The sequence below is a fragment of the Polypterus senegalus genome, chromosome 18 (genome assembly GCF_016835505.1).
Source record: "Polypterus senegalus isolate Bchr_013 chromosome 18, ASM1683550v1, whole genome shotgun sequence".
Lineage (NCBI taxonomy): Eukaryota > Metazoa > Chordata > Cladistia > Polypteriformes > Polypteridae > Polypterus > Polypterus senegalus.
The window spans coordinates 14,435,608-14,450,449 of NC_053171.1; the positions used below are offsets into that span (position 1 = coordinate 14,435,608).

Genomic DNA, 14,842 nt, shown 5'->3' on the forward strand with positions numbered 1-14,842 from the left:
TTCCTCTGTTCAGCATAATAAGCACAGTAAACAATTTTTTATAATATTTTTCTTATGCATTATTACAAGCACAAATGTGTAACTCTACACCTCATACCAGCCCCAAACTGGGTGACATGCTACAATATGGTAATACTGGGAAAGTGGGTAAAAATCTCTGCAATAAGCCATCTCAAACCGCCTTTCAGAAAGGGGCATGAAAGGAAAGAGGGATGTATGTTTTAGATTTCCTCTTCTCACTTACAGTCGTTCAAAGCAGTTGGTATTGAGTACAGAAAAATCTGCTTCTTAGACTTTTGTCTTCATTTACTAAAGTTTAATAATTTTTTTTTACCTCTGCAAAGTAATTCACATGTACAGTCGGGCTGTTAAATGCAAAGAAGATGGGATGATTAAAGGTGCCATTGTTCTGTCACCATATACCTTACATATATTTACTATACCAGTAATGGCACAGTGCATGATAATGTGCAGTGAATCCACTTGACTTGATCATTCCTAGTTTTCCTCCTCTTTCTCTATGCGTTTATCAATCGTTTGCTCAGAGGCTGATGCTCTTGCTGCTTCCTGAGCAGCTCTTTTTTCTCCACCCTAGCGGCCCACTTCTTCTCTTTTTTCGTCGGCATCTTTTTGCGTTAAAACTGATCAAGTCAGTGTTTGTGTTGCAATTACTTAGTACGTTTTTCTTAATTTTTCACTTAAGCTGGTACTTAAGTCTTCAATTTGCCTCAAGAATGATTTAAGATAAGAAGAGGTAGGGGAAGTGACGGTGAAGGTGGTAGGGGATGAGAACGACGCCCGTACACATGCGCCGCACAGCTGCCCTGCTGGCCTCTGCCGGTAGTTGATTTTACAGTAAAATAAAATTAAAATAAAAAGAGGAATAACCTTGTAGGTCAATCATCACCCCGACAGTGGATAGTAGATGTCACGTAGTATATGTGTACCAAACTTCAGGTCGATAGTTCAAACAGTTTGTGAGCTAAAGGTGATTTAAAATCCTGGACTGACAAACAGACAGCCATGGTAGTGTATTATATAAGAAGATTACTTATACTTTGGCACCTGTCACTGGTTTTGCAGTGTTCTCAAGGGCAGCAGGTTGTGAAGACAGACAACTAACAGATGGATCAATGGCAGATGAAGGACCTCCTGAAATCAACCAACAGAAAGAAACAATCATTTTACATTTTTGCATTAAAATGTATCTTGACTATAAAATTACAATAGCATGCTGTGGATTTAATTATCCTCTTACCTTGTACACACCAATGCTTTTTCTCTTCATTTTTCACAAAGATTAACAGAAACAATAAGTTCACACAATTTGGAACAAAACTACAGCAAAAAGTTTGTAATCCCTGCCATGTAAATTCAGCTTGTGAATTTCCCCTTGGGATTAATAAAGTATCTATCTATCTATCTATCTATCTATCTATCTATCTATCTATCTATCTATCTATCTATCTATCTATCTATCTATCTATCTATCAAACATTATCTTGACAGATAGATGGATAGGCTGTTTTTACATAATTTTTTTTAACATTTCATCGAATTTACTAAAATCAAACAACAGTCCATACAAGCAAGTCAAATTTTACAAAACTAGCTTCAAGTCCATTCAACCCCAACCCATGAGAAAGAGAGCTAGGCCAACAGAGTGAAACTTTAATAGTAGAAAAGATAAGTAAGTAAATAAATTGAATAAAAAAGGGGAAGAGAATCTGCTTCCTCAATTTAAATGCTTATTCTAAAATGTTATTAATTAGATCCTGCCAGGTTTTAAAAAGTTTTTCACAGATCCTCTAAGTGAGTATTTAATTTTTTCCTATTTCAAGTAGTATATAATATTGGTTACCCACTGACTGAAAAGAGGTGAATTAAGATTCTTCCACCTGAGCAAAGTAAATCTGCGTGCCAATAGTGAAGTAAAGGCAATTACAGTTTGTTTGTCCTTCTCCACTTTAAGCCCATATGGAAGTACCCCAAACACAGCTGTTAGTGGATTAGGAGGGGTTGTGACACCAAGTCTCTCTGAAAGGCTTTTAAAGATTTTGGTTCAGAATTTGGTGAACACCCAAAACATGTGACCCAATCAGGCCTGATTGTAACGTTCACAGGCTGGATCTTGCCCTGGAAACATTTTGGACAATTTCAAATAGGACAGATGTGCTCAATAGATGATTTTAGGTTGAATGGATTATATGCTTTGCACATATGGAGCTTGAGTGTTGTTCTCACACTAAACACATGTCACCATGTGACCAAGCAATAGGTAATGCAGCTCCCAAGGTATGGGTCTTCTTACATCTTCATATCTAACAGTCACCTTTTCAAACTAACTTAAACATGCTTGTATGTGTGGATAGTATTTTATTGTACCTTTGATCTTTTTATTTTATTTATCCGTTTTATTGTATTTTTTACCTTTGCCTTGAACTTATTTAGGTACAACAGGGGTGTCAAAGGTGTTATTTAATACTATGGATTCTTAGTGCTCTTGTTCTCTCACACCAGCCATTTCCAAAACTTGTGATTTTCTTTTTTTTAAGAGTATCATCAAAATATTTTCTGGACAAGACCAGCGCGATACTTTCTCAGACATTAACTTTTTTTTTCATCTTTTATTGAAACATACTGTGTGATGGCTGCCTTTAAATCTCATTACTGTTTGGCTGCTGGTTAAGAAAAAAATTAAGGGTTATTACATCTTAATAACAAAATCAAGGCAACAAAAATTGTTCCATTAGTACCAATAACTGGTTGCTAAAGAAGAAAGTGACTGAAAGAAAAACCTGCATCCATAGCAGCCCTCCAGGATCCGAGTTTCACACCCCGATGTACAGTGTCTTGGAGCATCATGAAAACTGTATACAAGTAAAATGCACTTCTTTTATTATAACATATCTAGCAGCCTGCTACACACATTAATAGGCTGGTGGCATGTTAGAAAGAAAAGCCTGCTCTGGACATTTTTGTGTATCATGTGTGCATTATCTGTTCAATTTAGTGTACTTTTTAGAAGGACCCACAAATATTTTTAAGTTTGCAGCTCATCCACCTCATACATTATGGTGATTTACTATAGGGGGTACCCTGGTATGGCAGAAGAACATCAAAACCCAATTTTCTTTGTAATGCTCAACTTTAGGCAGTTTAGCCTGATTTATTATAAGGGCACTGTCTCTCTAGCATGTTGCTTAGTGTGTGCTGTATATAAGAAGCTCGTAAATCCACACTTGAAGAGACAAGCTACCTGTGAAACTCTTCCATAAACAACTCCATGATATCTTGTTAGAATTTCCCACTCGAAACAACTTTAACAGCAAACATTGTCATTGCAAATCATTTCTCATTCAAAATCTCATTTATTTTTTTCAAATTATTGTGACAACAGAGTAAACAGTACTGTATTTTTTCATAGCTTATGACTATCTGCACCATTTGAACAGGAGAAATAGGAGCCTGAGATGAAAAGAAGACATTGATGTAGTCTGAAGGCATGCTTATGGCAAGCCGAATATGCTGAATGTCAAAATGTTTTGAAGATCCCAGGAAATGCAAAGTATCTGACTTATGAACAGTGTTGTGTGTCAATATAGAAATGGAAAGCCTATCACCTGATCCCATATATGAGACATGCACATTTATTAGAAAGCTGTTTTCACAATGTATTTGTGAACATTATAGTCACAACTATTTGAAAAGTTCTGCTGTTAATGTCATCTTTCATTAATAAAATTTGTTGGACACCGTTTTATGAGAATATATATGGTGCTGTTTTTATATGTATTGTGTATGTCTGTAGTTAATATTCTACTTTAATGTTTTGTATATATTTCCAGAACTTTAATGCATTTTATTTATTTTTGCACTAGGGGGCTTCGCTCATCGTGCTGCGTGATCTGCATCTTGTGCGCTGCTTCGAACGTTTAAAAGCCTGTACAGCACCTGAATATTCAATCTCTTTTTGCTGTTCCGTTATTTCACCGAGTAATATTTGCAGTTTGCTTGCGCTAATGCGATCTTTACTCTCATGTTTTGAGACTTTCGAATTGTCCTACTTCCATTATCTCTAACCTGCTTTATATGTGTATCACGGGACTTGTTTCCAAAGGTTGTAAGTATGACGTGACTTGTCTGTCTTGCGGGAAGTGAAACTGTCTCTCTGTCTCTCTTCAAAAGATCACATCTTGTCACTTTTTTTTTTTTTATAAGAGAGATAAACTATGATTCACTGATTGTGCTATTTTTGCGGGTCTTGGGAGTATGGGGAATGATTTAATGTTAGTCATTTTGGTACCCATAGCAATAAATACATGTAAACTTATGCAAATTGTCATGAGCCAGAGAAATGATATGTTCTAGGGATTGCTAAAAACTAAATTACAAATGGTCCTTTATCAGTTCAGCTCTCATCTGATACATAGTATCTGTCCAAAATGCCAGACATATCTCACTGTTAGTCATTCATCATTCCCCTTCCATAAACTACCTGAATATGCAAGTGCTTATCAGAATTAGTTGTACACCATATTCTCTGTCATATCAAGCAATAATATTAATCATGAGCTAATATTAGCAGTGCACCTGACCTATAATGTCACCCATTAATGTTATAAAGTCTCACAGTTAATACTCCATTGTCTCCATCATAACAGCACCAATGTTTGTCTACTGAAAAGCAATCTTAAGTCACCAACTTTTTGTCAAAGGGCCATGTCAATGAGGGCCAAATATCAGTCAAAGATCCTAACCCATGTCAATTCTGCCCAATAACACGCCCCCAACCCAACACCCCCAACTGTTGTAGCCCTGTATTAACTGCATCACAGCTAGAGCTACCTGACACAAGAGCAATCGTTGATGTGGTGATTTCACTGACACACGCTCCGGTGGATTCCTGCTGGACAGAAGTCTTCAGAATCAGAGGCTGTTAAAAAGAAGTAGACACAGTAATGTAAGTAATGTTCACTTGCTCATGTATTATGGTCTTATTTCCGTTTCTTTCTAATGTACTGTATAGGTTTCGCTCATATTTCCTAATAGCAAACCTTAGTATCAAAACAAATGCTATCCACACTGAAGCAAGTTTTGTTTTGTAATTTTTTAGCATTATTTGTAGAGATCTGTTCAATTACATTATTTTATTTTCATCTATTGTATTTATATTTACTGGAAAGCAGGTGGAATATATGAAGCCTTTGCTATGACTAGAGAGCCTTACAGGAGAGCACTGTATATACTGCACAGCTTTACTGGCTCAGTAGCTGTTGTTGCAGTAAAAAAATGGAAAATAATCATTAACAGTGATGAGCAAGTGATTACTGATTGTGATGTTTGGTTTATGTTAAAACTCTCAGGTAACTTATTTCATAAAAAGCGATGGGAAAGGTTGCTCCCGAGATTATATCTATGAAGTGATATGGGAGGAATGGAGGAATCATTGGTAGGAAATAATTAACAATAAAATTAAATGTAGCATAAAAAAGGCAAATGTAATCTACTTAACATGGACATATTCTCTCTCTCTATATACATACTGTATGTGTGTTTATTGTATGCATGTGAATATATATTTATTAAGCCAAATACTAAAGGAAGGGATACATGCAAAGAGTAAGGAAACAGAACAAAACAAAACAAAAAAAAGTCCTGTCTCTCTGAGCTTAACTAAAGAAGAGTTTTACACTTTCTACCCTGTGGGCTCATTCATCCATTTAGCCACCAGGATGCCAGATTCAACAATCTCTTCACCTCACAGGGTTCCCTATTGAGCTCTGTCCCTCACATTGGTCAAATGTTTGCCACACTTTTCTCCTAGCTCTGCATTTAATGACTCCCTGGATATGAGGTGGACATAAACCTCATCTTAGGGTTGCTGATGACATTAACATTAGGCTAGAACCTCCTCTAGCAATAACTGCCCCTGCTCATACTTTCACACAGCCAATCTTTCTCTCACACCTACCTATTGCCCTCCTGGGAACAGAGCACGTATATAACATTAAAGACCTTAAGATGACTCCCTAGTGTGTTCCTTCTTAAGTAAGAGTTGGCCCTGTTTTATCTCCTGCAGCCCCTAGTGATCCTTCCCTTTAAGCGTTCAGTAGCTCCTAAAGGTCCTAGTCTGCATCCACAGGTTCTTATCTTCCCATTCCCTTGAAAGATTAACATGATCCCATTCTTTCATACCAAGGTGTATAAGCAACCTCCTAGTAGATGTGCAGGACAATACTTCATCCATTCATCCATTTTCTAACCCGCTGAATCCGAATACAGGGTCACGGGGGTCTGCTGGAGCCAATCCCAGCCAACACAGGGCACAAGGCAGGAACCAATCCTGGGCAGGGTGCCAACCCACCACAGGACATGCAGGAAAATACTGGCCTCCTGAAATCCTTCTCTGTAAGTTGCCTTATGTACAAGTAGATAACGTGGTCCCAGAATCCCCAGCTAGGGACACTGTGATTACAATAGCCATAACATAATAAGACATTACATTTTATGGCATGATGTTATCAAACCTACCTAATCTAATTTAGGGTTATGTTGGGATTGGAGATTATCCTGGCAACCTTAAACCAGAGGGGAGAAACCCTCCCTGGATGGGGTACCAGTGATATATTTATAAAAGATTACAAAGTACCCAGTGCCGCATATTATCAAACAGTCCTTCTCCACCAGATTTTTCCTGTCAAAACTGATGTGTCTTTCACAGCACTTCCTGACAAACACACCCCAGTCAGTGAGAACTGGCAGACATAATTCCTCCATGCTGTTCTTCAACATTGGTGTTACATGAGGATGCTGCCTCAGTCCACTGTTATACAGTCTATTCATCTATGGCCAATGCAGCTAAGCATCAGGGCAACAGGATCATCAAGTTCACAAACGACACCACTGTGATTGGCCTCATTAATGACGATGATGAAGATGCCAACAGGAGGAAGGTTAAAAGACCTGATTGCACGGTGCCATAACAACAACCTCTCCCCACATCTAGACAAAAGAGGTCGTTGTTGACTTCAGAAAAGAACACAGGCAGTCAAATTCTGATCCACTCCACATCTACAGCTCCCCTTTTCAGACAGGTAACAAGCTTCAGGTTCCATGAGTGTCCATATCAGCAACTGTCATTCGTGGTCAGTCAACAACACCTACATACTCAAAAAGGCCTAGCAAAAGCCCTCTTTCTTGAGGCGCCTCAGGAGGCTTGGGGTGGGAACCAAAATACTAGTGACCTTTTACTGCTGCACTATTGAAAGTATCTTCTAAAATCATTGGGGCCAACCTACCACAGCTTCATACCATCTACTCAAAAAGATATATGAGGGGAGCTGAATCCATCATCACTAATGGCAGCTCATCCCCTGTTTTCACTTCTACCTTCTGGGAAGCACTACTCCATCCACTTCAGGAACAGCTTCTTTCTCCAGGCCATACCTGAACTGAACTTTCAGTTATTTATTTATTTATTTCAGGTACTCTAATTTATTTACTGTATTTATTTATACATCACCACAACTGTGGCACATGAATTTCATGATGGTCTTGCAAAGTATGTGATGGTCCTCTTCTTCTTATTCTTCTTCCTGCTGCTTCCATTAAAAGTTGCCACGACGGATCATCTTTTTCTATAGATATCTAATCTTTTCTAATCCCCATAATGGTTCTGTCCTTCTTGTAGAGGTTCTTCAAGTGAGTTATATGTGGGTTTTAAAGAACCGATTTTTTCACCGCTTAAACTTTTTTAAAGAACCCACTTATTGCAGTCACCAGGGTACAGGAGGGCTGGAACCTTTCATTTCAAGGTCAGGCACAAGAAAGGATCCAAACCGAGATGGGGAAACATCTACCGTATATACTCACATATAAATCGGGTCTTGAAACCCAAAAAATAAATCACAAAATCAGACTCCGACTTAAATGCCCGTTCAAAAATGAGACGCTTAAATTTTTTTTTTATATTTTCTTGCCTCCTCCAATCTCACACCAGTTTCTCAGACACATTGAATTTTGTTGCAGCAGCGCAGTTACCAATTTCTTTCACCACTTCAACGTTTAATTTAAAACCAGCTACACATTTTCTTCTTTTCGAACGTTCCATCGTGGATAAGGGATGCTCTTACGATAAAGATGTATGAGGGTGTGAGATACAAAAAACACAAATCAGTGCAAATGTCGCTTCGAAATAGTTTGGGTATTACTGTGTGGTCACGTAGGCACAATACATAAAAAAAAGGCAGTGTGCTCCGTGGTTACTCTCTCAGGTGGGTGTTAGCATATAATCTTTTGGACCAATAACTCAAGTTTACCGGAATCGACTTATACGACCGACAATATGAAATACCGGAAATTATACAGTAAAATCAAGTCCCGACTTATCTGTAGGGGAACTTATCCGCAAGTATATACAGTATATACAGTAGCAATCTTTACATAGTCCAACTGCTGTAAACATAACAGACCAATTAGGAATCACCAATAAGGCTAACCTACAGATGTTTGGAATGTTATAGGAAAAACAAAGTCCCGCTAAAATATTAACAAAGACAGTGACAGTATTGGGATTCAACCTAAGTCTTTAGCACATGGATGAATATGGTGACATTCTCCCCCAAATTCATCAAAAATGGCTAGATTAATGGTTACTTCAATGATGGCAAGTTTTCATTGAGCAAGACAGTCCAAACTGTGACACAATCATCACTGTACTGGGATATTAATGCTATTGCAGAAGGAAGTGGTAGCCTTTTTTTATAGCATCCCTGGATTCCATGTTTACTGTGTCTAATGACAGACTTAAAAACACTAACCTTAGCCAAGGGTGGTGAAGCCTGCAGATCCCTAGTTATAAATTCTTTGTGACTTTTTCTCTGAGAGATTTTGGTTGAGTATCCATTCCTCAGAAAAGCAGTGTAAATAAGACATTTGTGTTCTATGAGATTAAATTGATGTAAACTTTGCTGTGCCCCTTCTCATTTTGAAGTACCCTCATCTTAAATGTTGCTGTGTTATTGGGCTTTTTGAATTTTATATTCTTTTTTTCCATCGGTTTATGGTGTTCAGTATAATGAATATTTTATGATTTTGATGCCACATTTCTTTACAGGAATGAAATGATCACAGTTATGAAGAGGTGAGGTACTGTATATATTTTCATTATGCAGTACCTCTATACTTGTAAAATGCCTTGGGAGATTCTTCACCATAGAAAGGTACTATAAAAAAGTAAAAACCTCTTTTTTTAGTTCCCATTCCTGACTCACTGTGTCACACTGAGTGAGCTACTTTAATTATCCTGTTCTTTAGTTATAAAAATACGGTTTTACTGTTATGTGTACAGAGGTATAAAGAGATTCTAATTTTCAAGTCTGTCATTCACTAGTGGCAGCAGTATGATAAATTACAGAAATAGGTTGGGAGCACCAGCTGATAGCACATTGTTGCACCCACCACATGACTAACCATCTGGATTGGGACCCGGGTGAAGCAGGTGACACCTCAGCACCACACTGAAACAATGTGCGTTTTTTTTTGTTTTTTTTAACGGTGGCTGGAGTGCCATTCCCGCCACCACCCCAAAAGTTTTCCCTGAAAATTATAGGACTTGCTTGCAGGGCTGAATGCAGATTATCATCATACCCAGGAGAAAGCAAGTTAAGGGCTTTGCTCAAAGGGCCCAACAGAGTAGAGTCACTTCTGGCATTTATGGGATTCAAACCAGCAACCTCCTGATTTCAAGCACAGATCTCATGCCTCAGAACCAACACTATGCCTTAGACAATATATAAATCTAACATGATTAACTAAACATTAATTACAAATTAGGAAGATAAATATGTATAAGCACAACAATTGTGCACTCATGCAGTTGTGGGTATCTTTAAGATGCTCTAGATCCACTAAATCTACTAATCTAGATTGTCTCTAGATTTTGCCTGGTAAGTGCTAAGAGTTCTATGCCATTTGCTAGACCATACTACAGTACTACGCTAGTAAATTAGTTTGAGATGTTGTACACTGTAAAGCTTGTTGGTCCAAAGATGTCATTGCCTTTGCTAGAAAAGTTATGTAATAAATAGCAGTTCAAATAAAATTACAGATTGACTGTTATTTTTTCAGTCCTACGAAGGAGCCATGGTTGAAATGTGACCCTTACCTCCTCTGCTTTCTTTTTAATAGATGACTTCTCCTCTGATCCTGAAAATTTTAGAGGATTCGACAAAACATCAGAAAGTTCTGGGGAGAAAAAAAAAATCACACCTGTTTACCATTGCAAAATATTGACTTATTTGATGGGATGAATAAATAGAAAATAACTGAGAGATCACAGACTGTAATCTAGTTGTGTAATAAAATCTCTTTGGAGGTGTTAGCTAGAGAAAAAGCGTTTGCTACCTTTGGTTCTGTCTCCTAGCTCGCTTATCCACAGCTACATACAAATGATTTGACAAAACTGCCCCCATCAACATACAGTTACTGGTCTGTTTATCAAACATCTTAGTTTTTCAGCCAGTTCATCCATATAGTATATAGCTCCCTTTACAGAATCCTTTAGAAAGCAACGAGAACAGAATACAGCAAACAAGAGTGCCATTGGAACAGCATATATGTTGGCATGGCAACCAGTTCTGCTTCATGTGGTGTGCCGTTTTTCAAAACTAAGTCCAAACACCTGCATGCTACACACATGGGTACATGACTGGTGTGAAGTGAGCTGGTGATACTCGATTAGGTGTGCCCTGTGTTCCTATATTCTCATTAACTCTGAAGTCACCATCAATTTTCCTAAACTCTACTTACTAGAGAAATTTAAATGAGGCATTCATGGAGAATACCCCAGTCATTCTGACTGCCTTATTAGTGTGGGCATAGATGCTGTAGGGATAACTGCTGCTGATGCCGATATGGTTGTCATGACTACAAAATAACAAACTTGCACTTATGACGCAAGTGACTATTTACAAAAGCTTGACTTGAACATTACAGCTTCAGTTTATTTTGTGAACACAGACCAGGTCATACAGCATTTCCAGTGGTAGGAAAATAAAAATAAACAATCATTAGAAAATTTTCCTTGTCTAAAGTAACATGACTCTCTAAGTGACCCGACTTTCCAATCCGTGGCATCTGTTACCTGCAAAGGATTCTGGGATATAGTCCTTCACTTCAATGTACACGAACAAGGATGGCAATGTCAAAGGCATATTGCTCTCACTTCGTAGGCAAACATGATGAAAACCTGAAACATACATTTTCACTTCTAGTCATTTTTCGTTTTAAGAAAGAATGAGAGAGAAAGAGAAAGAGATAAAGAAAGAGAAAGAAAGAAAGAAATAACACATGCAGACAAAACACATGTATACACAAAACAACAGGTGAACTCTGAAATTAGGAGACAAATCTAGAAAAGAAGAAGGTGAAACAAGAACCAGTGACACATTTAACATCTAAACTGTGACAGAATGGATTTAGCAAATGCTCATTAACATGCTTGCTACCCCTTTAGTTTGATTTCTCATGGCTACACTAGGAGAAGAGTTATATTAGTTTTCTATCTTCTGTGAGACTCATCATAAAATATGAAAAGAATATAATAACATATGATCTTATTTCATTTTGCATGCACATGTCCTGGCATGGGGTCACAAAAGTCAGATCTGAAGAGTGTGCATTTTATTTTATTCAGGAATGACTGGAATTTTTTTTCTCTCTCTGTAACTGGCCATATCTCAAGTGTAATGTTTAATTGACTTTATATTGTTACATAAGTTTATGTTATATAGTGACATTACTTATTTTCTACAGTGTCTTTAGCATAATGTGTGTATATATTTCATTATTTCATAATTCACAATTATTATATAGTTTAAAATGATTGCAAACACTCTGAGCCTGTACTTAGAGAAGACTTCTATACAAAAATAGATTTAATTATTAACAAAAAAGCTGGACACAGTTATAACTTGGAATAAAGAAAATTGACACTTCAGAGATCAAATGCAGAGCAAGCCACACTTCTGCAACTGGGTTGTGAAGATGCATATTGTAAGATTATGAAAGAGACTGGATAGAAATAAATGTGTACCGGCATGGTTAGTTACTTTTATTTACCACCAACTAAGCAGAAATCACTAAGTATCTGTATGGGAAAATGTGTTTGAAACTGCATGCCTGCTTAACTAGGGCATCCTGACATAATTTTACTCTGCAGATAAAAATGCTCAAAATGGTTGTGCCAACGTAGAAAACAAAAAAGGCACCTCAGGACAGATAATAATAGTTTTCAACATTGTGAAAAACAGACACAAAAGCAAATGTTGCCACAGGGTTCCTTGGCCTTCAAAATTCCCAAAAAAGAGGTCTTGATGATTTTTAAAGGCTAAGGAAAGAAAGAGAGACAAAATGCTTGTCATGCCAGGCCGAGGCTGTGATCCTAAAACTGGATTTCTTGCATCGTGAATAGTGAAAGGTGTTTGGAATTATTGCACATTACCTGATCTCAACACATGGACTGGTATGATTCTGTGTCCAATAAGCTTTCCCCCTTCTTCATAAACTGCAATTCTCAAGGAAGCCATTTCTGGCATTAGAATCTGAAACAAAAAAGCAAGTTTCTTTTTCTGAAGGAACTATGCATCTGTGTATTTATATTAAATATACTCTGTTTCAAGGTATGAAAAGTTTTCATAATATATTCAATAAAATGTGCAAAATACTGGAGTTTTATTAGGTTGATCTATGATTTTAAATTACATAAACATATTTCTTAATAATACTTAAATATACTCAAAAACACTAATAGTTCAAAACTGGCCTAGTATGAACACATATGATTGTGAACATATGTGCCTCAGGACGATGGGCTGGTGTTCCCTTCCTTATGTTTAATACTTTGGCTCCCCCTTACTATATGTTGCAGGGTTAAAAAATTAATGAATAAATGTAAAACAGACAATAAAATGATTTAAGTCAAATATGAAAATCAAAATCACCGCAGAGTGTTTTGTAGTTAGGTAAACTATAAAAAGAGGTATAATACTGCAAAGGAGTATTACGCTAGAAATTTGGGCCCTTTCCCTGGCGACATTCTCCTCATGTCTGTGTGAGTGTTCTGTATTAGCTTGTTGTGAGCAAGTGCGTGTGTGTTTGTGTGAAAGTGTGCTCTGTGAAGAACTGGTATCCCATCCAGAGTTGGCTTCTGTTTTGTACCCCAAGGTACTGAAAATTACAGTAATAGATGAGGAGGTGAACTGTATAGGAAAAAAAATAGCATCTCTCTATATATAGAATCCAACGTCTGTCTGTCAGTATGTCTGTCTGCTTTTCATGAGAGAACTACTTAATGGATTTAGATTGGGGTTTTTTTCTATAATTTGCTTGAACGTTCTGGTTTATTTTGTGACTTCTATCATCACACTAAGAATCACAGTTTGCTTGCAGGAGCAATATAGTCACACTAATCCGAGACAAAGGCTGTGAGCCGAGGCAAGGGGGAAGCAGAACTTCAGGAGTGGGGAGAATGGCAGGACCCTCCTCACTGTCCTGTTTCACTACTACATGGGCAGAACCGTGGGGGGACGGTTAGTTACTGTATATATAAAACAAAACTATGAAAAAGTATTTTGAACAAACAGGTACTACTTGAGACATTTATGGCTTTTCGTAAAATTACATATACACTGACTTTTTTAGTTGTATGGAGGAGTCTTTAAGTAAGTAATAAGAGTGCGCATGCAGGAACAAGAGAATAAGCTCCTGCTTCATACAGCTTATGACTGATTATCTTGTTTGGAGTCTGCTAGGATGGCACATGACTAACACTTGAAAACCATTCAAATAAATGATTCTGTGCATGAAGTTCACTTTGAATGGACCAACACACCAGAATTGAAGAAAGGAAAAAAACATGAAGAAAAAAAAATCACAGCATGGCTTATAGTGAGAATGCAGTGTTTCTAAATAATTACTACATGTTCATATGTTTCTAATTTTTTGATGGCAAACTTAAGAAATACAAAAGTGAAAAAGATGAACCATTCACACCTTGTCAAACACAAAAGGTTCTTCCTTCCAAACTGGATTTATTGAGTTTGGCGTTGATGTCCACTTGGTCCTGTACTTACGCTTTGGGTCACCTGGTAGCCCAATCACCTCCACTTCAACTGCAGTTTTAACACTTTTATCAGACAGAAATTGTCCAGAATAGATCTATCATGGAGATGTGAAGAAAAAGCAGGGATTAAATTAAGGCAATCCTCCAATAAATGTATTAAATGTAAAACAATGGACAAATAGAATGAGACAATTAACTGACCTGAGGTCAATTTAATGGGCAAATTTAAATTGGCTTGAAGTAACAGCACGGTAACAGAGTGATTAGTTTTGTTTTTTCATAGCTTTTGTGCATTCTGAAGGTTCTCTTGGTGCTCATGTGCTACAGGCACTTTGATTTCATGTGAATGTTAAGTAGTGACTCTAAACTGGCCCTAAGTCAGTGATGGACTCGTATCGCATTCTGAGCTTGTTTGAGCTTTATGCCTCATGCTGCTTTGAGCTAAATAGGCACATACTGTATATAAAATGTATGTTTTTGAGGATGAATAAATTAGTAAGTGACAAACAAATGTATCAAATAAAAATAATACAATATATTACAGGACAGTAAAATCATTAATGCACCAATGAACCACTTGTAATGATTACAGTGGAACAATAGGATACCATACACAGACAGGTCCTTGGATCTGTGAAACAATACCTTTAACCACTGTGCCACCATGAAACCCCTATATATTAATGTGATGAAAAAAATAGTAAATTAAAACAGAAC

General features: G+C 37.2%; 1 protein-coding gene across 1 annotated transcript in view; it reads right to left on the reverse strand.

The window, feature by feature from the left end:
- Nucleotides 1-14,842, reverse strand: part of plcb2 (phospholipase C, beta 2) — a 95,029-nt gene that overhangs the window by 21,338 nt on the left and 58,849 nt on the right. Inside the window, exons 20-25 of the mRNA XM_039741982.1 lie at nt 14,056-14,220; nt 12,506-12,605; nt 11,147-11,251; nt 10,169-10,248; nt 4,849-4,936; nt 1,066-1,152 (exon numbers count right to left, since the gene is read on the reverse strand). Of these exons, the coding sequence (XP_039597916.1) occupies nt 1,066-1,152; nt 4,849-4,936; nt 10,169-10,248; nt 11,147-11,251; nt 12,506-12,605; nt 14,056-14,220 (625 nt within the window). The remainder of the gene's footprint in view (nt 1-1,065; nt 1,153-4,848; nt 4,937-10,168; nt 10,249-11,146; nt 11,252-12,505; nt 12,606-14,055; nt 14,221-14,842) is intronic.